We start from the raw sequence: 27,192 nt of genomic DNA on the forward strand, positions 1-27,192 counted from the left end.
AACCAACAAAAACAAAACCAACACCACACACAAAACAAAAGAAACCAACTTGCAAAAACAGAACTACATAAATAAAAACAAACAAACAAACTCAAACAAATAAAACAACTGTACTTAACATAATTTTTAAAACACAACTTTAAAAGCATTCTGGTACTACCTACGGGACATGTGGTTTTACCCAGAGCCAAATCGCTCTGATACCACCTGTGACGCCCCCAAATCCCCACGCACAGACACGGGGAAATCGAGACGTCCGAATGATGACATCACGGGTCACCACCCTAACTACGTGTGCCAAGTGTGTGCAAAAGCAACAATGTGCACGAGAAATACGCAGCGAAAAGCAAGTCAATAACTAAGTACCAGAATTTTTCTTGTTTAATCCAAAGCTATTCAAAACATACATAAATAAATATTACAAAATACGAATATAATATAATATCAAATACAAAGCATAACATCAGCAACCCGGCGGAGCCGCATCCTCGGGCTCAGCCTCCTCCTCCTCATCCTCGAACTCTGCACCAAAAGCTACGGAACCAAAAATGGTACCGCAGGTAAGTAAAACCCAAACACCACTAGATAAAAATACATAGAACTCAAACAACATGGATGCAAGAAAAACCAATGCACATGTCCCGCAAAACCACATTTTTACCACGCACGCCAAAACCCATTTGGCCCATAAAAACCTATCCTCAAAACCAAGCCTCACCATTATCCCAGATAATGGCCCAAACCACCATTTTCCCAGAAAATGGATCAAAAGCCTCAAAACCAAAACTCGCAATTTTCCCAGAAAATGGCCCACATTCGAAAACCATAAAAACAATCCGGTTTTGCATGCACCATGATCTCCCCTAGGGATCACCCGCACGCCCTGGTTCTGTGCCACACCGCAGGTAACGACTACGCATGTGACACCTAAATGAGCGATGCCCAGACTCGCGCCCAGTGCGTACCTGGCCAGGCCATCCTCTAGCCCTCGCCAGCGAAGGGCCACGGAGTCGGTGAGTAGAGCGATGCCCAGACTCGTGCCCAGCGCATACCTGGCCGGGCCATCCTCTAGCCCCGCTCCCGTCGTCGCCCAGCGACAACTCAGGGGACGTCACTCAGTATTATCCACTCCCGAGTGACCAGAGGAGCTCCACCGAGATAATAACTCATCCCGGCTTGGGCTCATGAGACACACGCACCCGAAAATCCATTCACGCCGGCAAAACAGGATTTCTCAAATAAAATAAAATACACGTGCATGCACCGTGCAAATGCAATTATCAATGCACAAAACAAACAACCAACCATAATACAATAAATCAAGCAACTCCGTCCTCCATCCATCAGACCCCCGAACTCCTCGGACTCAGTCCGGAATTAACCAACCAGCAGATAAAATAAATTGAATGAGCGATATATATTTAAATCTGAAAATAGGGTTTGAAAAATACTTACAGCACTATACAGTAATTTTAGAAAACACCCGGCGTTGCAAACGGCGGAGAAAAAGCAACGTTACAGTGAAAAATCACTGTGGCCGTGGGTTGTGAAATACCCACTTTTGAACGGGGACAAACCAAGGCTTGGGATCGGTTGGGAATGGTCTAGGGATGATTGTGAAGCTATTGGAAGTGGTGGTTGGCCGTGGGTGGCTGCGAAAACACCAGAGAGAGGCCGGATTTCCCAAAAAGGAAAGCTAGCTCGTGGGAGCTGTTCCGGTGGTCGTTGGAGGCCGAAAATAGGTGGGTTAGGATGGCAAGGGACCGGTGATGAAGTGGTGAAGAAATGGTGGTCGGAGGTGGAGCGACGGCGGCGGATCGAGCTAAAAACCGTGTAGGCTTTAAGGGGGTTTTCCGGCCAAACGGCTGGCCGGATGGGGGTGGGAATTGGTGGTGAGGTGCGCCGGAGGGAGAGGTGTCGACCGGTGGGGGCAGTGAGCCGCACGGCTGCCGGACGGCGGCCGGTCGAGGGCAGGAAGGAGCTCCGGCAAGAGAGAGGAGGAGAGAGAGAGGGACGGGGTCGACGCCGGGAAGGAGAAGAAAAAAAGAAAAGAAAGAAAAAAGAGAAAAAGAAAGAAAAAGAAAAAAGAAAAAGAGAAAAAGGAAAAAGAAAAAGGAAAAAGGGAAAAGAGGTGTAGGAAAAGAAGATGAGGTCTAATCCTCATTCCGGGAAAACAAAACTAAACCGCCGCAACGAGATTAAAAACCGTAAACAACTAAAAGAAATAAAACACAACATCAATTAAATTAAAAAACAAATTTTAAAATGAAATAAATTAAAATAAATAGACTAATATATGAATTAAAATAGAAACAACCATTTCAGCGAAAATACACGCGAAAGCGGGTCATCACTTTAATAGTGCCACGCAACTCATTTATGGCCTGAGTGTTCTAATTATTTGTGGTTGCTTGAATCTGCATGAATTGCTGAAGTGTATTGGCCATCTGAGCCATACTGCCATCTAGAGTTTTCTTTGTAGATGATGAAGTCTGAGAACTTTTTGCAGCTACATGAGGCTGAATTCCAGGAGGAGCTACATAAGGATAGCTCTGAGGATTCTGATATGGCGGATACTGGTGCTGAGGAACACCCTGATTAAATGGCTGCTGCTGAGGTGGTGGGGACCGACCAGGCTGATCATTTCTCCATGAGAAATTTGGGTGATTCCTCCTCCTCGGATTATATGTGTTGGAGAAAGGCTGATTTTGTGCTCTATTAACCCAGTTAGCTGATTGCATTGGCTCAGGCCCACCTTCTTGAAATACTGGCATAATCGGGTAGTCTTGGGTCTTATGGTTTGAATCAGCACATATAGAACACGCGTCTACTACTTTTGCAGCCTTCACTTTTTCTATTTCCATGACCTCTAATCTTCTAGTCAATGCAGCTATTCGGGCTTGAACATCAGTATCTTCTTTAAGCTCATATCTGCCCCCTCCAGAAATAGCCCTCAGTGGCTGTGCTGCTAATGGAACTCGATTAGTACTCCCCATTGCACATTGTCTGAACAAACTACATGCATTCCGGAGTGAGACCAGTGTAAAAATAGCTCACCAGCCTCCAAGATTCAAAACCATGATGTGGACAAATGTTCACCAAATCCTTAAATTTTTCCCAACTAGCTTGAAAGGTCTCATCAGGTCTCTGATTGAATTGGCTGATTTGCTCTTGCAAAAATTGAGTTCTCTGAAAAGGAAAATTTTTTTGTAAGAATTCACGCTGCATGTCAGACCAACTAGAAATGGAATTAGGTCTCAAAGAGTTAAACCAAATCTTCGCTTTATCCTTTAAAGAGAAAGGAAATAAACGAAGTCTAATGAATTCATCAATAACAGCCCTAGTGATAAAAGTAGCACAAGCCAACTCAAAATCTGTCAAGTGCTGGTAAGGACTCTCAGAATCCATCCCGTGGAACTGAGGTATCACTGACATCATGCCATGCTTGATAGAGAAATTAGGTGCATTTTCTGGTAAAACAATGCATGAAGGTGTAGTGGTACGAGTGGGTTGCAAATAGTCCTTAAGAGTGCGTGGTGCAGGTGCAGCCATGTTTTCTGATTCAATTTCAATTTCGTCACCTAGCTCACTCAAAGAAAAGACAGACGAGCTATCTATCTCCAAGCTATGTATACTACTCTCAACACTCGATGTGACTCTAAGCAACCTATTTGAAGTGTCTCTCACCCATGACATGAAACATCAATCTAATATGGTAGAGATGAGTGGTTGATGCAAATGAGATGAGTAACCGGAGATAATATGGTAGAGAAAAATAAAATAAAATAACAAGTTTAAATTTAAGTTAAACTACTTTCCCCGGCAACGGCGCCAAAAACTTGACTCACTCAAAAATGAGTAGCACTAATGCTATCCCAAGTGCAGGAGGATGTCGTGTAATAATTAGGAATAAATTCCTAGATCGTCTCCTCAGGGAAAGTTACTTAAAATTAAACTCGTTGAAGAATGTGAAAAACTTCACAAAGAGAAAATAAGAGGATGATATGTGCAATGGATGGAAGAGGTTACTAGTCATGGACTAGATTCATGTTTTTAGATTTTGATTGTTGGATTGGAATGTAAAGGACTAATAGATTAAACTCAGAAATTTAATTAAACTAAATTAGAAAGTAATTGACAAAACATGTACTGAAAATTGAAAAGCCTCAAAATCAATAATCTAGGGTTCATCACAAATTCTCAAATTAAACCATAGCAATTGTAATCACTATTAAAATGAAAACTTAATGAAACAATAAAAATAAATAACATGAAATAAGTAAACAACAAATAAATTATCCAACTAAAACAAAAAAACAAAAGTTCTCTACCAAACCCTTCTTGCAATAAATTAAACTAGCAGACTTAATTAAAAACTTCTAAAACAATTCCTTTATTTCATGAAACAAACTAGCATACTTGATTAAAAACTTCTAAAACAATTCTCTTGGTGCATGAAACCAACTAGCACACTTGAACGAAATTAAGGTATTACAATTAATGAGATAAAATTCTAAAACAATTCTTAATACTTAATAAAAATTCTTAAAACAACAAAGCATTGTAGGCAAAAACAAAAATTGCTGAACACCAATCTATGTTTAAGTTAAAACCAACTGCCGAACACCACTCTGCTGTTTTCCAGCTTAGACAAAAAGAAGAAAGCAAAAATGAAAGAACAAACTAATGGTTCCAAGCTTAGCTAGGTTCTGCTGCTGCCGCTAGTCTTCTAAATGAAAAGAAAATAATTCAAAAAAACTTCCCTCTGCTGCTGCTGCTACCAGCTAATAAATAGCTAATCTCCAGCTGCTCCAGCTAACCGAATGAAAAAGAAAGAAAGGAAAAAAAATAACTCTGCTGTTTCTGCCCTCAGTGCTGTATATGTGCATGTGTGCATGTTGGTCTGCATGTGTCCGAATGGTCTGCATGTGCATTGTGTTCTGCATGAGTGCTGTTCGAGTGCTTTGCTGGTTTTGCACTTTTCTGCATGTGTGAGTCTTCTTCTCTTGCTGTAGTAGCTACTGCACATGTGAGTTTTCTGCTTCAGCTGTCCAAATGTCTGCATGTGTGAGTGTTCTGTTGTCCGAGTGATCTTGTTGCTGCACGTTCAGCTACTCTAAAAAGAATAACAAATTTGCAGTCTTGCATGTGTGAGCTACTGTGGGTCCAGCTGTGTGCTGTCCGAATGAGGCTGGTCTGCTGTAACGTGCTGTATGCTTTCTGTTGTGTACATGTGTGCATGCATGTGTGAGTGCTGTCCGAAGGGTCTTCTTTCTTTTGCTGTATGTGTGAGTTTGTCCAGCGTGTGTGAGTGTCCTTGCTGCTGTGTTTGTCTGCAACGTCCAGGTTATGTGCTGTCCTGGTGATGCTTTTCTGCATGTGTGCATTTTTCTGCATGTGCTGTGTTTGAATGAGTGCTGTCCGCTGCATGTCTGCATGTGCTGGTTTGTTGCATGTTTGCATTTTCTGCATGTGTGCTGTGTGAGTATTAGTTGTTTCCCTTCCATTCGTGAGTGATGATGCTCCCAAGTTTTGAGGAAACCGGCAAACAAGAGCATGTTGAACTGTTCTTGTTGGTGGAAGTTGGAACTGTGTTGGATAAATCTGATCTGTTTTGGGGAGAAAATAAAAAGAAATAAGACAAAATTTGTAGCCAAGAATTTAATGCCGAGGATGCCCTATGGTTATGGGTTGGCAAGAAGTGCTTCTATCTTTTGAAGATGGAAAAATAGCTCAAGAAACCTTATGAACATGAAGAACAAGGAGAACAATGGTACAAACACAAATGATAATGGAAAGCAAGAAAAATTATGGACTAGAATGCACAGTAATCAATAGTTGGTAGAATTCAAGCAGAAATTCATGTTTTTAATCAATTAAAATCACAACTTTGATTTATTCATTTTAACCATTTTTCTATTTAAAACCAATAATAATGTCATGATGAATTTAAAATACATTGGTCTTAAATAGTTAAAATATGCAATATTTCAGCTCAATTAGACTGGCGAGGGGCCTATAACTACCAAAGAGCCCCCCCACTTGGCCACAAAACCCGTTGGGAACGTGTTAGAGGAGCGAGCTCCCATGCAGGAGGCGATCATGGTGCTGGAAGTTCCTAGCTCGGGTTCATTTGTGGAGTCCGTGCGGAATGTGCTGAGGCCTTCATGGCAGTTGGGGAGTATTGGCCCTTCCTCTCATGCTGGGGCAAGGACAAGCCAAACCAATAGCCTGGGCTTTAACAAGACCTAGGCTAAAGTGACCAAGCAAGAGGCCCGAAAGCTACGACCTCTCTTTGTCCAGGTATGTTTTTTATACCTTGCTTGGTCCTAGAGCTTTTGTCTTTCCACTTTTAATAGTCCCTTGCACTACAGGCCACAGAGTTGCTGAGGTCGTTGAAGAGTGCGGAGAGCTCAACTAGATGAACAAAGCGCTATAGTCTCCATCTCGTCTCTATCACTTTTAACTCCCCGATGTGGGCTGGGACGTTGAGGTTCTTTCCATAGAGCATGACGGGCTGATAGAGGAGGTCAAGGACCTAAAGAAGCACAACAAGCTGCAGAGGGAGGAGGCCCAGAAGCACAAGGATAAGAAGACTGCAGTGAAGCAAGAGCTAGCCTAGGTCAAGTAGGAGCTTGCTTGATTTGTGTCGGAGTGAAAATGCCTCCAGAATGGTTTGTAGACATAGAAAAGGACTTGAAGAATAGGGAGGCAGTGTTGGAGTCAGCCTAAAAAAGGCTTTTGGAGCTTCAAAGAGAAAGGGACTGGATGGACCTGAAGCATGCCTCGGCTACTAGGCAATGCTCCAAGTTGCTGTGTAGGCACTTCGAGCTTACTCAGGAAGTTCAGTGTCAAAAGGCACAAGTGCAACAGAGCGAGGCCTAGGCCAACTCCGTTGAGGTCAAGGTGCTCAAGGCAAAGAACACCATCTTGGCTCGAGACCCTCGAATCTCGATCATGGATTCCTCCAGAGAGGCAAGCTCCAAGTACTTCATTAGGTCCCAAATTGTGAACACCCGGGCTATCCGCAATGCTGCTTGCGCATATGACAACAAGAAGGGTCTTGAGCGATTGTGCAAATATTTGCGAGAGCACCCTGGGATAGACCTCAATACCCTAATCAGCCTGGCCTCCCACGAATTGAACCCTCAGGCCCATGCCTTTGTTAAGAACCTTGGGAAACTAGGGTTTCCTTCGAACCTCCTGGGCGCTCGATATTGTAGCATATCCACTATAGTCTAGAGGCAGGACATGTAGGTTACCACAAGACACTACAAAAGGCCAAACTTGATTTTTGTTTTTTTTTGGCCTCGTATGAGAAAGGATATAAGGAAATTGGTGAAAGAATGTCAAGTTCAAAAAATACTTTACCAATAGGGTTGCTCCAGGCTTTACCTATTCCTTAGAGTCCTTGGCTTGATATTGCTATGGATTTTATCGAGGGCCTTCCTTCTTCTCATGGCATGATAGTTATTTTCATAGTGGTAGACAGGCTAACCAAGTTTGGTCATTTCTTTCCTATGTCTCACCAATACACAACATCTAAAGTGGCAAAAGTTTTTTTCTCTGGGGTTTTTAAGCTTCATGGTCTTCCTAGGACCACTGTAGTAGATCGTGATGTTATCTTCACTAGTTTGTTCTGGTAGGAGCTTTTTAGAATGCAAGGTACCATTTTGACTATGAGTTCAACTTACCGTGCTCAATCAGATGGTCAAGTTGAGTCCTTAAATAAGGCTGTTGAGGCCTATTTGAGAGCATATAGTGGCTCTAAACCAAAAAACTGGACTACTTGACTTCCCTTGGCTGAATGGCATTATAATACCACAATGCATGCTTCTACAAGAATGTCTCCATTTCAGGCTTTGTATGGAATGCCACCACCAAAATTGTTGTCTTATGTAGCAGGCACTACAACTAATGTTGCAGTAGATCAGCATTTGCAGACTCGAGAACAAGTGTTGTTGTTGTTAAAAGAGAATTTGAGTAAAGCCCAGAATAGGATGAAAGTTTATGCCGACAGGAACTGTAACATCCCGCTCATTCTTTCTCTTATCGTCACAAGTCTCGTTTTGCGCTCTGGACCTTGATGGCGTGTTTTCTTTAAGATATCAAGTGATTTTTAAAGTAAGCCTAATGTTTTAAAGTATTTGAATATTTTAAATGTCCAAGAAATATCTATATGGGATATTTCCAGTGTTATTGAAGAGCTTCAAAAATATTATAATTATGAAAAATCATTTTAATTAAATGATTTTAGTCATTTAAAAATATTATGATATTTAAACTATGTTGAAAACTCTAAATTTATTTAAATAGTTTTATTCTCTTAAAATTAATTATCAAAACTTCTTCATTTAATTAGGGATGAAGATTATATTTTATAAATTAAAGTTAGTTAAAATCCTCTTTATATTTTCAGTAAATTAATGTTTACGCCTTTTCAAATTATTGTTTTAGTTCCATCATCATTAGAATGTTTTGGAGATCCAAAGATGTATGGCATAGATTAAATACGCAAGCCCCTAACATTTTCCCCTTACTTTTCCCTTTCCCCTCTCTCTGCTCTCCCCTTCCCTAGCCCACGTACATACCCCATTTCTTCCCTCTTTCCCTTGTTGAATTCCTCTCCTTCCCACACAACCTCGCCCGAAGCAGCCCGCTGCCGCACCGCTCCACCTCCAATGCACCAAGGACTCCCACGAGCCTTATTGGCGACCTCATGGCCCCACCTCACAAACCCCTCTCTCACTCTCTTCCCAAAACCAAAGCCCAAAGACCCTCTCTTCTCTCCTTTAGTTTTTCTCCACCCAATGCCACAGCGCTTCAGCCCCACGCCGCGAGCAGCTCCTCCCTTTGTCGGAGACCACTCAGCCACTGAACCCAATCTCCCTCTTCCCTCTCCACTGCATGCACACACACAACCCAGAAATGGGTTTACCCACACGATTCCACCTCCACCAACGGCCTTAGTGCTACTGCACGTCGGTTCTAGCCCCACCAAGAACCTCCCCTGGCCACCAATACTCCTCCTCAAGCTCCTTCATGCTAGCCAAGCCTCCACCTCTCTCACGCCCCTTACCCTCCCATGGGTTTCTCCACCCATTTGGCTAGATTTGCCGCCCTCCAACCACCCCGCCATCTCCACCTCACCACCATAACTCCACCGCACCTCCCTCAATCCCTCCATGGCCAATCAACAGCCAACCAAGCCCCCTCCAAAATCCCTTACTTGAGACCCACAAATTCCCCTCGAAACCTATAGCCTCCACCACCCCATGACCTCGGCCACCTTACACAACCTTGATCCACCTGCCAAAGCTAGATCTAGTTAAGAAACCCTAGATCCAGACTGCTGATGTAGCCTCATTCCAAGGTCATGGCAGTGACCACGATGGAGCGGTTACCACCCAAGCTAGTGGCTTCCGACACCACTGGCTTGGACAGGTAGCGAGCAATGCACGGGTTAATCCCTGAGGATGGTATAACTCTCTCTCCCTTGTTATTTATGTTAGATGTTATTTGGTTGTTGTGGAGTTTGCTATGTACTGAAGTGTTGGGTGTAGTTGTGTAGTGTGTTGTGAAGTGTGAGTGTGAAGTGTGTGGCGTAGTGTTTGAAAGGAGTACATGTGGTGCGTACTCCATGTAGTGTAGTGATGCACCGTGTGGCATGCATCGTAATGACATATGGCATAGAGTGGGTGGAAGGGAGTTAATGTGGACTGTACTCTAGGTGGTGTCATGATGCATTAGATGGCATAGTCGAGGAGCATAGAGTGTGTGGTATAATGTCGGAAACTGTTGAGTAGTGTCTAGGAGTAGTTGTGAGGTGACCCTATTATAGTGACGGGTGTCACGATGTAACTTGGGATTAGCCTCGAACTACGTGACGTGATGGAGGTGTAGTGTGAATGAAGCCTTGTCGTGTTAAGTGTTGGGATGAACTTGTAAAGGGCTGGGAAGTAGGACAGTCTTGCTGACTGAATTTCAGTAGAAGTTGGTATCGGAGTATGGAGCTTGTTTATACAAGCTGGCGTTCAACGGATTATAAGTTGATCTTAGGTGATAAAGGGAAAAGTACATGTGCATCTGGTGTGATACATGTGCCAGACGGATTTACCATATGTAATGACTAATTTGTCCTAAGCATGGTTACACGATGTGTAAGCCTTAGAGTTGACTTAAAGCCACGTGGCATGTATGGATGGGAATAAGGATTTAGTGTTTACAAGGATGCGTGAAAGAAGTGACGAGTGTACCGTCTATGATTGGGATGCGTGACGTAGTCAATCTGAGTCATGCATTGAAATGCATTTAACAGAAGAGTAAGATGAAGGTCTTAGTGTCTTAACTGTAAGGCGAATCATGGAAGTTCACTTTAGTGGATAAGCACTTGAGGTAGAACGTGGAGTTAGGAAGAGGTAGTGATTGTAAGTGGGTTCCGAAGGTTTTAGCATAGTAAGGGTCACAGGATAGAAGGAGGGCATTTCCAAGTGAGGTGTAGTTCTATTTCTAGTTAGTTGCTTATGTACTAAATAGAGAATGACGTTGAGGTTGTGTATGTATGTAGGTTGCCTTCTGACACGCACATGAATGGGCTGCATGAAGTGAGTATGCCACGGAGTCCAGGTAAATATTACGTTGATACTCTTCTAGAGTTCCCTAAATAAATGGATGAAATGAAAATGAAAATAAAAGGCTTTTCCTTTACAAAATGACACAGACAATGTTTTACGAAAGAAAGCTAAGTTTAAGTTTTCAAGTATATATATGTAACGGACCTTCTTAGTAGCCCCTTTTTAGGCACCCCAAAGTATTAAGTGTATGCATGTAAATGGATATTTTACATAGTAAGTATTGGATGTATTTTCATGGAATGAAATGTGAGGCTTGTGCCTCTTACTTTAAGCGATGCTTTAAATGCCTCAAATAAAATGTGTTAAAATGTCCCTATAAACTGAGGTTTTAAATGCCCCTATGAACTGATGTTTTAAATGATGTCTTGAAAGATGATGTTTAAACTCATGCTTTTAAATGACATCTATAAATGAACGGATTGATGAATGAATGTTTTAATTTATGAAAATACGTAATGGCCATATGAATGAATGAAAGGGTACCAAAGGACTACGCAGATTGCAATGCCGGGTAAGTAATATTGGTACTGCACCCAGTGCTGCCCCCTAACTGAAAAGAAATGCTCAACATGTGGCCATGGGCAGAGTCTAAGTCCAAAGGAAGAATGCTAACCCACGCACATGGGGCAAAAAAGTGCATAACGGCCAATGAAAGTGATAAGAAAGAATATATATATGCTAAGAAAGAATGTTTGTATACTCAGATTCTTTAAGAAATGAAGGCAGTGGGCATGGGGAAATGTTTTACGAAAGAAAATAAATGTTTTACTAAAGACAATCCTTTTCAAGAAAAACCCCACCTCGAAATGTTTTTAATTCAACGAATATCTTATGTACAGTATGTATGGAGTGATGAATGCATGACTGAAAACCAATGTTATTATATTTTAACTGTAGGAAGAAATGCTTACGTGTCTTCGACTCATTTTAGTTTTTATGTGTGCCCTCCTGAGGACAAGATGAGCAGTACGTGTCGGGACGAACATGGCCCAAGGGGAAGAGCACGAAAGCCTAGGTACAATGTTTCATGTGAAATACTTTTTAATTATAAAATTTAATGTTTTTCACTGTAACTCTTTTGAAATTAATAAAAAAAAATGATTTCATAAAGATGGGGTCTTTCATATCCTGGCATGAAAGGAAAAAGTTTTAAATGAATGGTAATTCCTGTCATTTTTTTAAATCATTTTCTAAAAAGTCCCACCACAAGGACAAGCATTACATGAATAGATCAGAGAGGACCTTTGAGGAAGGAGATTGGATTTTTCTTAAACTTCAACCTTATAGACAGAAATCAGTTGCCATGAGACATAACATGAAACTAGCCCCTCATTTCTATAAACCCTTTCAAGTTATTCATAGGATTGGCTCAATTGCTTATAAGTTGAAACTGCCATCCACATCAAGAATTCATCCAGTGTTCCCTGTATCTTACTTAAAGAAAGAATTAGGGGACCATATTTCTCCTTTGCCTACCCTTCCTCTTGTGAATGATGAGGGAGTTGTTCAACCTGTGCCTGAGAAAATTCTTGAGAGAAGAATGAAGAAAGTGGCTAATCATGTTGTCATTGAAGTATTGGTTAAGTTGGTTGGTGCTGATATGGAAGATAACTCTTGGAAATTGTTGTACAACTTGAGATCTTTATACCCTCATTTAGTGGGTACTATTTTATGATTGTCTTGGGTGCCTTGGGGGCAAGGCTCTTGAAGAGGAGGAGATTGTTACAGGTGCTTGGAAGCTGGCTCGTGAAGAGGAGAGAAGCATTAAGGCTGTGTAGTAAGGAAGGGATCGAGTGGTAGTAATGACTTTGACTACCAGTTAGGAAGCATACGACTTGTAGGAGTGCTGTGTTAATAATATGTTGCATTTTGGTGTAAGTAGGTTATGAGTCATGATCGTTTAGTTTTGTTTGAGTTTGTTTTTCACTTTTTGATCCCTTGTGTTTCAATAAGAATTTGGAGGTTGAGAATTCCTCAAAAATGTCCTGCCAAGATTCACGAAGGGAATCTTGCATTTGGTTCATTCTTTGGCTTGCAGAGTTCTTGTTTCTTCATTGCCTGGTATTCTTTCTGTGTTCTGGGTTGTTTGTGTAGTGCAGTAGTGTTCTTGGTAGCAAGAACATTACAAACAATTGCATGTTTCTTTGCATTATATTTGTTATCTATTGTTCCAATAATTTTGCTTTAATTTTTTGATATACTTGAATTGGAATAACTTGTTGGAACACCCAAGCTAATGACGGAAATAGTCATGACCAACAATGGACCATCATCAGGCAGGGTTGCCATAGGATCCAGCCATTGACATCTTGGCCCCATGTCAAAGCAACATCTTGGAAGCCCAGCCCAACCATTTGAAAGCAAAGAAAATTTGTGTTCTCCACTTAGATCTGTTGTTGTTAACAACTCTATATCTCCCTCACTATCTGTTGTAGTGTTAGGGGGGGTGTTTGTCTCTCGTCCTTTGAAATACCGCAAGCCACCACTTGAGAAGCATATTAGCCATGAACAACTCGGATCTATCACTGAAAACCATCACAATCGGATCATTGCACCCATATCCATCTAGGTCTATAGTGTTTCTCATGCATTTAGAGCTCCACCACCACCCCTTATATCTACTCTCCCTCATTCTCCCTCCTTACACTAATCATGCCAATCTAACCCAAATCTTTTCCCTCACCGTATCACAGCTAACCGGTCTACCACTATGCACTGCAACCATGCCCAAAATCAAGCCAGCCCATTGAAAATTTCCCAAGCACCTTCACAGAGCAGACCAACCAATAAGGATCTCTCTCTCTCTCTCTCTCTCTCTCTCTCTCTCTCTCTCTCTCTCTCTCTCTCTCTCTCTCTCTCTCTCTCTCTCTCTCTCTCTCCCATCATTAAGCCTCTCTCTTAGTTTTTCTATTTTTCCTACTTGGCAAGAACTGACTCTTTATGTACTCCATCACAATCAGAGGCCAACTCCATTTGTATTGTCGTCGATTCAACCACCTATATCTGCTACATTAGTTCCCTCTCGACAAGTCTCTATTGTTAGTTTGTCATCCTCTGCTTTTTTTCTCTTTGTTTTTACAACAATGAAAACTCACTTTCTCAATATACTACACTATGTGGCAGCAACTCTTCTACAGCCTCCGCAATCTGGCATTCTCAAATACCCCATTAAAGTTCATTCAACCACCACCACAAAACCTCACGGTGCAACACGTACACTATTTTTCTCTCAATTTGAGTGGAATACCCATGATTAGTGCACCTTCATCATCCAAAATTTCATATCTCCCCTATAAGTGGTTCTCAAACTAAAACTAAAATACTTGTAGTCGAAATTGTTGAATATGTGATTTGTGCAATCTGGTTGTGAAATATGATCGAATAAATGATGAGAAGTGTTGGGATTGGACTGTAGTAATGGTTGTGGATTTGGATTGTGGCCAGGGGCTTTGTGTAGTGTTGGGAATAAATGGAAGTGGTTGTGAATATGTGGAGGAGGGGCCTATGAAGTGTTGGGAACGAGCTTTTAAGCTGTAATGATTTTGTTGTTTGACTTATAGTGATATTGTTTGTTTTATTTAAGTTCATAATTAATGTTGCTATTATGTCATTCATCTATTAATTAACTATTTCATGTTTCTTTACATTATATTTGTTATTTATGACTCCTACTATATTGCCCTAATTTTTAGATATATTGGAATTGGAATAAACTGTTGGTTGTGTTAAATAATTTTGTGGGTGTGTGCATATTACGATCCCAAGCTGAGATGAGGCATTGTCTTGGTGGAGCTCCTTTGGTCACTTAGGAATGTATAAAACTGGTTGATGTCTCCTGGGATGTCGTCAGATGACAAAGGTCTCAGGAGAGATGGTAATGATATCAGATCAACACTTTTGCTTCTCTGCTGGTGGAGGCTAGAGGATACCTAGTCACATACGTGCTAGACATAAAGCTAGGCATCGCTCCTTACGAAGCTACACGCATGGTCGTTCCCTGTGGTGTGACAAAGGGAGCCAAACCGTGCAGATGGTCTATAGGGGAGATCATGATACGTACCTTAATCAAATGGATACTTTCTAATGAAAATGGGATTTTGGGTGTTGTGTCTTTTATGAGAACTTGGTATACTCATGTTTGGATAATTGCAAATGTTTCAGTTCTCTAAAATTTCCTATTTTGCATGATTTCATAGTTTTTCCACCTACTTGTATTTTGAGTGTTATTTTTTGTTTCACTTATTGAGATTTTGAAAATCTCATTGTGGTGTCCCCACATGCGGCTTTGCAGAGAGGAACCGTAAACTTTGATGCAGAGGACTATTGCGAGCATAGAGATTCAGAGAGTGAAGATCATTAAATTTGTAATTTTGGATGAATATAAATTATTTATTGACTTTATCTATAATAATATTAAGTTTATCTAGGGGGTATATTAGATGTTGTTTAGATAAGTGATAAGTGTGAAAATCGAGTCCCAAGGAATCTTCACGTATCCAGAGAAGAGGTTAAACTAAAATTTATTTCTGTAGGGAGAATTTATTGTGGGTGTTAGCATTCTGTCAGGATACATCTTCACGACAGACTCGGCCCATCAGTAGAGTACTCTTACTGAAACTAAAACTACTTTCAGATTATTTATTTAAGGGATCCTACTGGTTAGTATTTGTCAAGATTCAAATATAGATATTTTCTAGACTACTTTCTAGTGCATATTTTGGTAAGAAAATTGTCGGAGAATTTTTATATTTTGTATCTCTCTTTAAGTGTGATCGTGCTCCGTGTTAAAAAATTGATTGGTCGATTTTCAGCTCCTGGAGTTCTAAGAGAAAGACTAATATTTGAAGATCATCAAAGGTTTTAGCTACTATTACGGTAGAGGCAAACATGTCGTTTGTCTGGTTAAATAAGAGAGTCAATTGATAAATGTTTTGTAATTGAGAACTTGCTTATAATTTGATTTTCAAAAAATAAAATTGACTTTTCTGGGTTTGGCTACCCTAGAGCCATATAGTTTTACTTTTAAAGAGTTTTTTAAAAAGTTTCCCTTCGTTACTAATCATTATGGTATGCAATTAATTTATTTACTTTATATGCAATTGATTGATTATATAATTGCATGCTTGACGGCTAACCAATTTGTTCAAGTAAATTGGTGAATATTTCTGCACATATATACATGGGTAGATTGGAAATTTCAATTAATACTAGTGACTAAAACTTTATTGGAATTGACTCGAATTATAGGTTTCATTAATTTAAAAATTATATAACGGTGATCTTTGATCATGTCATGATGCAATGCAAATCTGCAGTCCATATCGACGATCAGTCACAAATCACGACATAAAGCAGACTTTTCTACGAGGTCCCTTCACCTGTTCTTTCAATTCATCTTAATTTAATTTAGAGCTCCATGAATGACTCCTCGAATGTAGTCACGTTACATCAAATTGATGGATTCTTCATTGATAATATCATCGGTACTATCCTGATCCTAGTCATCTCACAAGAAGGCTAGTTCTGGAAATGTGTCGCCCTTGTTCAATGTTTAGAACCATCAATCATTCACTCAAAGCTTCCATGCCATCTACGGAGCAATAATTCCCTCCATGTGTTGAAGAAATGGAGCCTGATCTAGTTGTTCAGCTTGTGCCATGTCATTGATCGTCGGGCACGCGTAGTTATTCTTAAGCTAGCTGCAACCTCTTATTTATAGTACCTAATGAAAATTACGCACTGATTGTTCAGAGGTTATTTTATAAGCTGCAACCTCCAATTATTATTAATAAAAATTATATATCTACAAGAAAAATGACTTTTTGCATCACGTAAAATTGTTGCAAAAAACACAAATAGTGTCGCCTAAAATTAAAACCCAAAAAGTTTTTCGCATCCAAATGAAATATTAACGCAAAAACACACCTATTTGCAATGAAACTTGTTGCTGCAACGACGCAAAAAGACATTCCAAATGGTAAGAGAAGTCATTTTTGTGTCGAACAACATCACCGCAAATAGTCTCAATTGTCGTCGCAAAAAAAAAACACTAACCATGGTTAATTATTGTAGGTAGAAATTTTTCTGATGATTTTTTCTTGTCAGAAGAAGGTCATTTTTTACATGATTTTTTGTCACAAATAATTTTATGCGACGATTTTATCGCCACAAATGTTATCAAATAAAAAAAGAAAACAATATTAAAAAAAAAAAACATAAAAACAGTACACATTGCAAACACTATAAAAATGAGTGCGTTATTCTAGTGTTATTCTCTCGCTATTCTAGAGTGCACACTTAAAACAATATCTAGCATTGTTCTCACAGATTTACTTGTTTTTGAATAGGCCAATGCATGTCCCTATCCAAGAAGAAAAAAATTTCGTCGTGATCAAGCGGATGAATCGTGGGAATCTATGCCAACTAACCAGCTTGGTGCACTATAAGCAGGTTGTGTGAGGCCAAGTAGGACATGATCTAAAGATATCCAGCACCAAGCTGCCTCCGTCCAAAATTTGTTGATCAGCTAGAAGCCTAGAATGGATTTTTTTTTTTTTTTTTTTAAGAAATGAGATGAGATAGTTTCAGATCAAAGATAAAAGTTAAAAAAAATATGGTTAGAATATTATTTTTTAATATCATTATTATTTTGAGATTTGAAAAAGTTAAATTGAAATTTGAAAAAGTTAAAATTATTTATTATATTTTGTGTAAAAATTTAAAAAATTTATAATATTAAGATGAGATAAGATGAGATATTTTCCAAATCTAAACATAAAAGTCCATCGCAACTGGAGTACTTGTCATAGTTTTGTTTTTCTTCCACATTTGAAGGAGGTCTAGAGTTAGCTTGCTCAAAACAGCCCCAATTCCAACAGGTGCATGGCCCATTGTAGGTCACCTCCCTCTATTGGGAGGAACCCAACCTCCCCACGAATTTTTAGGAGCCACGCCTTTTCCCCTCCGAATAGGATTGTTGTACGTGTGGCCTTATTTTATTTTATTTTTAGTTTTTATTTTTGGTGTGTGTTTGTTTAGTGGGATCGGAGTCTAATTTTTAGCTTGTTTGGAAACACAAAACATCTTATCAAATCTCATAATTTTATTACCATTCCCTCCCCAAATATCACTTAAATATAAACAATTTTTAATTTTTTCATCTAATAATTATCTAATAATTACAACATTCCCAAATTTTTAAACAAAACACTAAAAATAATACAACTTTTCATCTCATCTCACTTCTCATACTAGTACTAAGGGAAAGTTTGCATAATCAGTTGAGTTGAGCTGAGGATTGAAAGTTGAATAAAACATTTTTAGAGTATAGTTTTTTAATATTTGATGGCTTGCAAAATTTCATATTGCAGATTTTACAAGTTCGCTCGAGCGGAGGCTCTTGGCCGCTCGAGCGAATTCAGGCAGATTCAAACGCTCGACTGCCGCTCGACAGGGAGCTCGAGCGGAGACATTGGCCGCTCGAGCGAAATCAGGCAGAGTCGAACGCTCGACGCGCGCTCGACACCCCGCTCGAGCGAACATCGTATTTTGACAGATTTTAGGTTTTCCGCCGTGGGACCATATAAAAGGCCATTCTTCACTCTAGGGCCGCGGTTTTTGACTGGAGAACACTCTTTGGGAGAGAAAAACATAGCTAGAGGGATTCAAATCATTTGTTTTGGAGACGGAATTCCAATTTATTGCACGTACGTTGGATTCATACACGAGCACGGACGGGAGAAAGGCGTTGAATCGTTCCCTTGAGCTTTTGACGACCAGTTGAGGCTGCAAGGAGGATTTTTCAGTGTTTATTTTCTTCTTCCCATCTTCTCAGAACAATTATGGTGAATTCGTTTATGTTGAATTCCAATTCTAGCATGAGCTAAATTTTCTTCTTTCTAGGAAAACGATGTAACCTAATTCCGAACTATGCTTGTTTGTCCATGCTAATTTAATGCAATTCTCTATTTGTTTATCTGATTTATTCTGAGTTTAATGCTTCTAATTAACTGGCCATTGATTAGATGATTATTAATCTTGTGATTTGCTATCGAAAGAGGGAATCATAGGGTAGATCTTGGACATTTCAGCATAGGTAAGTATAGAGATCGAAAGACTTGTATGAACCTGTGTAGTAATTAAATCATTGGTCTTATTGCGTTCTTGATTATTTAATTTGCATACTCTTGTGTGAATTGATAAACTAGAATCACTTCCAATTGACTATCGAAAGAGGCTTTTGGATGAATTAGAGATTTGCTAATAGACAAAAGAGGTTTAAGTTAAATTAGCTGGATGAGAAAAGCATAGTGAAGAATTATGGTGAAATCGATTTCCTAGAAGGTTTCTTCCCCATTGAATTTGATCTTTGAAAGTCAGTTTTATTTTCTTTGCTTATTTCTCTTTGAGTTGATCTAAGTTTATTTGCAACTACAAAAACCTTAGCGATTCCTCTAGATAAAATTGAGATTAGTAAAATTTTGGTATTTGGCAAGAGTAAGGTACCAATCCCTGAGGACGATACTCTACTTATTACTTTACTATAAAACTACGATACTGTGCACTTGCAGTTTTGCACCGGTCAATATTATTTTTGTTTTAAAATTTGAAAAAATTGAATTATTTATTATATTTTGTTTGAAAGTTTAAAAAAATTGTAATGATTAGATCATAAGATGAGATCAACTCATTATCTAAAAGAGATGAGATGAGATGAATTGTTTATAAAATTACAGCTCAAACCCTTGCATTTGTACTCAACAAAAAAGCATCGAAGCTCTAGTTCCATGTTGATGAATCCAGTCTCTATTAGCTTGGTTGGAAAGATTTCCACACAAAGAGACAAATTCAACATACACATGAGCAGATAAATTTTGTATATTGAGATAAATAAGATAGCACAAAATGGATATCATCTCATCTTATCTCAAAATTTCACAACTACTCAGTCCTCGAAACATTAGAAACAAAAATAAATTTCAATTTTAAATCTTCAATTTTTTAATCTAATCATTACCTAACATTTACAAATTCCCCAAACTTCAAAATAAAACAAAATTTTCAAATTTTCAAAGCAAGGATAATATTAAACAATTATATTCTAATAATATTTTAATTTTATATAACTTTTATTCAATTAGTTTTCTTTCATTTTCCAAAACTTAATACAACATCTTAACTCAAATTATTTTAATTATTATTCACAAGCCATTTGACTTTTATTTACAGAATTTTCATCTCATCTCACTTTTCAAACAAATCTTAAATATTATAGCTCAAGCCCTTGCATTTGCATTAAAAAAAAAAAAGAACATGAAAGCTCTAGTTCCATGTTGATTAATCCCATCTACAATAGCTTTGTTGAAAAGGTTGCCACACAAAGAGACAAATTGATCAACATGCATATATATGAGCAGATAAATCATGTAAAATGAAAAAATAAGATATCACGAAAGGGATAACTATCGTCATTTATAAGCAAAGTAGGACGTTTGTATGCAAAGATGAAACTTGAAATTCTCTGAGTTTCCTGTAACTTAATTCCTCAATATCACTTAGGGCTTCTTTGGAAACACAAAACATCTCAAATGATCTCAAAATTCACTAATATTCATTCCCTAAACATCACTCAAACAAAAATAGTTTTAATTTCAAATCCTCAACTTTTCCATTTTATCATTAAAATTTTTATAAACTTCAAAATAAAACACAAAAACCAATACAAATTTTCCAAACTTCAAAACAAGAATAATATTAAAAATCACATGCTAATAATATTTTAACTTCATAATATTTTTATTCAACTTCTCCACTCTCCTTTCCCAAAATCCAATTAAATATTTTAACTGAGACCATTTTACCATTATTTACTAATTTCTTTTATCTCATTTTACTTTCCAAACAATCCCTAGTTATTACACTGCAAACCCTTACAATTGCATTTAAGAAAAGAGCATCAAACCTCTAGTTCCATGTTGATTAATCTCGTTTCTATTAGATTAGTTGAAAAGATTGTCACACAAAGAGACAAATTTAACATGGATATGAGTGGATAAATATTATAAAACGAGAAAAATATGATAACACAGAAAGGATAACTATCCTCATTTTTAAGAATAAAGGGACGTTTGGACACAAAAATGAAACATGAAATTATTTTAATTTTTCATAATTTCATTCCCTAACATTACATAAGACTTGTTTGGAAACACAAACCATCTCATGTAATCTCAAGATTTCACTACTAGTCACTCCCTAAACATTTCTAAAACAGAAACATTTTTTAATCTTAAATTTTCAAAATTTTCATTTAATAATTACCTATTCATTAAAATTTTACCAATTTCCCAAATAAAACATACCAAATGATACAAAATTTTCTTTTTTCAAGACAAAAGTAATATTAAAAAAATCATATTCTAATAATATTTTAACTTTATAATATTTTTATTCAACTTTTTCTCTCTCATTTCTTAAAACTCAATAGAACATCTTAGCTCAAACAATTCCACTACTATTCACAGATCATTTAACTATTATTTATAGAATTCTTATCTCATATTATTTCCCAAACAAGCACTAAATAGTACAGCTCAAACTCTTGCATTTGCATTCAACAAAAGAGCATCAAAGCTCTAGTTCCATGTTCAATAGTCTCGTCTCTATTAGCTTCCTTGAAAAGATTGCCACACAACGGGAGAAATTTAACATGCATATGACACTACAAGAAAAACAGACAATTGCGACCAATTTATAGCAAAGAAAAGACTATTAGTAACCAAAATAGTCTTTTCGTTGCTTGGTCGCAATTGTCCATTTTTCTTGTAGTGTGAGCATATAAATCATGTAAAATGAGAAAAATAAGATATCACAAAAGGGATAACTATGCTCATTTTCAAGAAAAAGTGGGCGTTTGGACACAAAGGAATCAAAAAATTCTCGAAACTTCTCATAATTTCATTTATAAACATCACTTAACGCTTATTTGGAACATAAAATATCTCATCTATTGTCAAAATTTCACTACTAGTTACTCTCCAAACATCACTCAAATACAAACGTTTTTCAATTTCAAATTTTTAACTTTTTCATCTAACTATTATCTAATCATTAAAAATTTTACAAACTTCCAAATAAAACACAAAAAACATACAATACAAATTTCTAAAATTACAAAATAAAAATAATATTTTTATTTAATTTTTTCTCTCTCATTTTTCAAAACTCAATAGAACATTGTAACTCAAATCCTTTCACTACTACTCACAAACTATTTAACTATTATTTACAGAGTTCTCATCTTTTCTCACTTCCCAAACAAACCCTAAATACTACAACTCAAACCCTTGCATTTGCATTGAACAAAAGAGCATCAAAGCTCTAGTTCCATGTTGATTAATCCCGTCTCTAACAACTTCATTGAAATGATTGCGACACAAAGAGACAAACTCAACATGCATATGAGTAGCTAAATTAAGTAAAATGAGAAAAATAATAGTTCATAATAGATAATAAGGCAACTATGGATTTGCTACCGATATGCCTCATCCTCTTGCACCAGAACAGCTCACGTGATTGCTGCTTTCATATCTCTAGATCTGTTATTACTTTTCTTGTATAAATCTTAAGCTACAGCTGTGTAGTTAACTCTTGTAATTCTATATATATACATGAATACAATTACTCCAGTCAATATTGAGGAAGATTAATACAACATTCGCAATATTGTCATTATTTCTTTATGGTATCACAGAGCCAGAAGACCAATGTTTAAGAGAATCTTGCTCCCATGGCATCTATCATTTTGGCTAGTCACTCACTCTTTTTTTTTTTTTTTTACTTTTTGTTTTCAAACAATGTCTCTTTCTGCCCCAGTTGGCCGATAAAACCTTGTCACCACAAAACTCACTAAGGATAACTTCCTCCTATCTCAGTAGATGCCAACAATTGATTGGCTATGCTGATGGAACAATCCCATGTCCTCCACCAACAATTAATATTAGTTCTAAAAGATGACAAAATCCAAACTATTCCCAATCTAGAATTTTCTCAATAGTACAACCAAGATCAGGTAATCCTTGGTGCCCTCATGTCTTCTCTTTCATAATCAATTACCACCCACATGGTGGACCTTGAAACATCCAAGGATGTTTGATGTTCTCTTGAGCGCATGTTTTCCAACCATGCACAAGGACGAGTGGTAGGCATATGTCTTGACTTATCCACTCTCAAGAAGGGCAACATGTCCATGTCCGAATACTACCGACGAGTGAAGACCTGTACTGTTATATTGGCAGAAGTTGGTGAACTACTTCGTGATTATGAATTCTTAACATATATTCTGAATAACAGCAAGTGGGCACCAGGTATGCTGAGATCGATTACACTTTGTCCACGAACAAGTTCAGAGACGGGCTCTCAATGTTCAGTTCCCACCTAGCGAGTCCCAACTTGCAGTTGCACTGATGAAACCTTTAGTCACTGTGCAATTTCAGGCTCTTTGTGCCAAGCTGTGCATCCAATTCCTTCTGCTCAGCTTTAGGGGGGATAATAAGGCAACTATGGATTCGGCTACTTATATGCCTTGTCCTCCTCCTACACCAGACTAGCTCTCGTGATTGCTACTTTCGTGTCTCTCTGTTATTACTGTCCTCGTATACATATTAAGTTACAGCTGTATAGTCAACTCTTGTAATTCTATATATACATGAATACAATTACTCTACTCGGTATTGAGGGAGATTACAACATTTGCAATACTGTCATTATTTCTTTGATAACCATCCACATATTTTCGAATGAAAAAATCTATTCTCAAATTGGTATAGAACACATCTAGTAGAATACTTATATGTCATAATTTGATTTAGAAGATAAATTTGAAAACCTGATAATCTTACAAATCAAATGTTACTATTTAATTGATGCATACATGGTGTATTCTACACACAGACTTGAGAATAAAATAACCCAATAATAAGTTAACATTGTGGACGGTATTTTTGAAAAGGGTAATATGTAAAATGCTGGCCACTTATATATGTTTCAAATTCTAAAGAGAATGAATGGTTTGAAAGGGTAAAATGTAACTTTATGAAGGATAAAGTTTCTATGAATTAAGCCAGAGAAGACTTATTAATTTGTTTTTCGATGCTTTTGTACCCTTTTGAGTCCTTATAAATGAGAAGAATCCTAAAAGTACATCACTATCCTACAACTATTTAAGAGATCTGCTGGCACTTGGTAGATCACTTGTTAAAAGATAAGAAGGCCACTTTATGTATGAAATTATGATAATTTGATTTTTACATTATGTCACCCCCAAAAAATCTCGTGAACAGTTGGAACATATGGTAATAAAAGCATTATTATAAGTTCACCAAAAGATATCCTCCAATCTGCCTCTTGCAAAATATTGTCGCCGATAATGGATCTTCTTTCCCTTCTTTCCCCTTGCCTAAATTCTGTTGTAGTTGGAGCACTTGCCATAGCTCTGTTGTTATTTCATCTTTTAAGGAGGTCTAAAGATGGCTTGCTCAAAACCCCACCAAGTCCCCCGGGTGCATGGCCTATAGTGGGTCACCTGCCTCTTTTGGGAGGAAGCCAACTTTCCCACAAAACTTTGGGAGCCATGGCAGACAAATACGGTCCGGCTTTCACTATCCAGATAGGGTTGCACCGAGCCTTGGTGTTGAGCAATTGGGAGGTGGCTAAGGAGTGCTTCACAACCAACGATGTCGCTGTTTCCTCTCGACCCAAACTTGTTGCTTCAAAGCACTTGGGATATAACTCTGCCGTGTTCAGCCGCGCAGCCTATGGTTCCTATTGGCGTGAATTGCGTAAAATAGTCGCCGTACAGCTACTCTCTAATCGTCGGCTTGAACTTCTTTCTCACGTTCGAGTCTCCGAAGTTGAGACCTCCTTAGCACAGCTATACAAACTTTGGACCAAGCAAAGGGACAACTCAGGCCAGGTTATGGTGGATCTGAAGCAGTGGATTGGGGACATGAATCTTAACTTGATTGTTAGGATGGTTGCTGGAAAGCGGTACGACTTTTCTACTAGTATAGGGGATCATAACAAAGAAAAGGCACGTAGTTTTCAAAAAGCATTGAGGGAGTATTTTCGTTTGCTTGGGTTGTTCGTGGTGTCGGATGCCATTCCTTGCCTTGGTTGGTTGGATTATGGTGGACATGAGAAGGCCATGAAGAGAACTGCTAAAGAATTGGACAGTATGATTGGGGAATGGCTGGAAGATCATAAGCGTAAGAGGGCTTTAGGTGAGGGCCGTAAAGGGGAGCAAGATTTCATGGATGTAATGCTTTCTATCCTCGATGGTGCAGACCAGCTTGCAGGCAATGATGCGGATACAATCAACAAAGCCACATGTTTGGTAGGCATTCGCTTTTCTCTTCTATATATTCTGCAATATTTGTGCCAATTGATTAATATCATGTTACCCAAAAACTCAATTTCCCGACCATAGTTTTCAAACCTTTAGATGACTCAAATTAACAATTCGTCATTAGACTAACAATTCACTTCTAAGACTGAAAATCCCACAGCCCATTATCCAAATGATAGAGAATATAATAAAATAGAAAAGGATTGAGATGGAGAAAAGAGAAGGAGGCCGGCGGGAGAACTTGATAAATATAAGAATCTAATTGCTATTAAGGTTTCTTGGGCTAGAATGTAAGGGGAAAATATATGAATTTGGCTACGTCCAAGTAAAATCGCGTACTAATTTACGTATTAATACTGATTCATTCATATTCAAAATTTAAATTAGCATTGTTTTTAATAAAATCTACTTTTTGAGCAATTACATTAAATTGATGTACATATTAGTCTGCGATTGTTTTTGTAATTAGATTTTTTCAAAATATATATCACTCAAGTTTGCAGAAAAATAATTGCTGTATTTTATTTTCCTCAATTTTTGCTTCACAAGGTTTGAACTTGCATGGGTTAATCCTGCATAATAACCCGATGTATATAACAATCTTTTGATTTCTGTTTTGTGTGCGCAAGAAGTTATTATAATAAAATAGGAAAATAAAACAGAGATAGTTTGTTCTGCTATGATTATTTTTAAGAAGAATGATTGAGTTGTTCCAATTCCACCTTCAAGGTAATGAGTTATGAATTTTCAACAAACTTGCACCTTGCAGAATCTGATCGCAGGGGCCGGTGACACCAACACTGTTACCCTAACTTGGGCAATATCGCTCTTGCTAAACAACCGGCATGTGCTTAGAAAGGCCCAGGATGAGCTTGACATACAAGTGGGAAAGGAAAGACTTGTTGAGGACTCAGATATCAGTAAATTGGTCTATCTCCAAGCCATTGTGAAAGAGACATTACGTTTATATCCAGCAGCTCCATTAGGATCGCCGAGAGAATTCAGTGAGGACTGCATCATAGGCGGATACCATGTCACTAAAGGCACCCGACTCATTACCAACATCTGGAAAATTCAAACGGATCCACTGATATGGTCAGACCCTCTGGAGTTTAAGCCGGAAAGCTTTTTATCAACCCACAAGGATTTTGATGTCAGTGGTAAAAATTTTCAATTGATACCATTCGGAAGTGGTCGAAGAGTGTGCCCCGGAGTAACTTTAGCCCTTCAAGTGGTACATTTGACACTGGCTCGTATTTTGCACATGTTTGAGATCTCAACTCCCTCGAATGCACAGGTTGATATGACTGAGAGCTTTGGACTGACAAACATGAAAGCCACTCCCCTCGAGATTCTCATCGCACCTCGCCTACCTTCCAAGCTTTATGCATTGAAGACCATCAAATAGAATTCATGCATGCATGCATGCAGTATGGGTCTCAGAATTGTGGTTTGATCAAGATTTCCAAAACTTTGCTTAATTTAGTTGTCCAATAAATTAATTAGTAGTGCCGCTTTGCACCATGCATGTAAAAGTTGGCACGTAATTATTGTAATAGATTGGCAATTACAATATGCCTACAATAATCCTCACTCTCACTCTCGTACACACAGATTCACTTTCCCCCTCTGTTTTCACACAACCCCTGTTTTATTTTCACTCACATGCCCATATCTCTCTTCGTAACTTGAGACTTCAACCAATTTTAGTTTGTGCTCTTCTTTCCTTTTGAGTCCTACTAACGTGAGCACACCTTGTGTAAATACTGGTAAGGCGGACTTCTTGCTCTCTAAATCCTTTTTTTTTTCTTTTTTTTTTTTTCCAAAATTCAAGTAATTAATTTTTAAGTGCATATTCTTTTGCATATATGTATCTTCGGAAGATGGTGATTTATATATATTTATATATATATATATATATATATATTGTGTTGGGAATTGCGGTTTTGTGATGGAAGGTGGATGGTTTGTGAATTGATGTGGGTTGTGAGGATTGTAGTTTCAGGCTGTATATGTTGTTTTGTTGGAGTTTGAAGTGATTGTTGGGTGTTGTGAAGTGAGAAATAAGATTGATGAAAGTTGCTGGAAATTTTCTGTGGGTTATGTTGGAATGATGAAATTAATAGTCGATGTTGTATTTTTTGTGTGTTGCGG

At 38.1% G+C, this 27,192-nt stretch overlaps 1 protein-coding gene across 1 annotated transcript; it reads left to right on the forward strand.

The window, feature by feature from the left end:
- Positions 1-23,964: 23,964 nt before the first annotated feature.
- LOC122295583 (cytochrome P450 82A3-like) lies at positions 23,965-26,631 on the forward strand. Its single transcript, XM_043104660.1, has 2 exons — positions 23,965-25,026; positions 25,808-26,631. The coding sequence occupies exons 1-2, from the start codon at positions 24,061-24,063 to the stop codon at positions 26,444-26,446; spliced, it is 1,605 nt and encodes a 534-aa protein (XP_042960594.1). The 5' UTR covers positions 23,965-24,060; the 3' UTR covers positions 26,447-26,631.
- Positions 26,632-27,192: the final 561 nt, after the last annotated feature.

The sequence above is a fragment of the Carya illinoinensis genome, chromosome 15, assembly GCF_018687715.1.
Source record: "Carya illinoinensis cultivar Pawnee chromosome 15, C.illinoinensisPawnee_v1, whole genome shotgun sequence".
Classification (NCBI taxonomy): Eukaryota; Viridiplantae; Streptophyta; class Magnoliopsida; order Fagales; family Juglandaceae; genus Carya; species Carya illinoinensis.

Bases quoted from the DNA above. Each gene is read 5' to 3' on its own strand.
- LOC122295583 (XM_043104660.1), top strand. From the start codon at position 24,061: ATGGATCTTCTTTCCCTTCTTTCCCCTTGCCTAAATTCTGTTGTAGTT. The intron at 25,027-25,807 runs GTAGGCATTCGC...TGCACCTTGCAG, and splicing joins TCAACAAAGCCACATGTTTG to AATCTGATCGCAGGGGCCGG.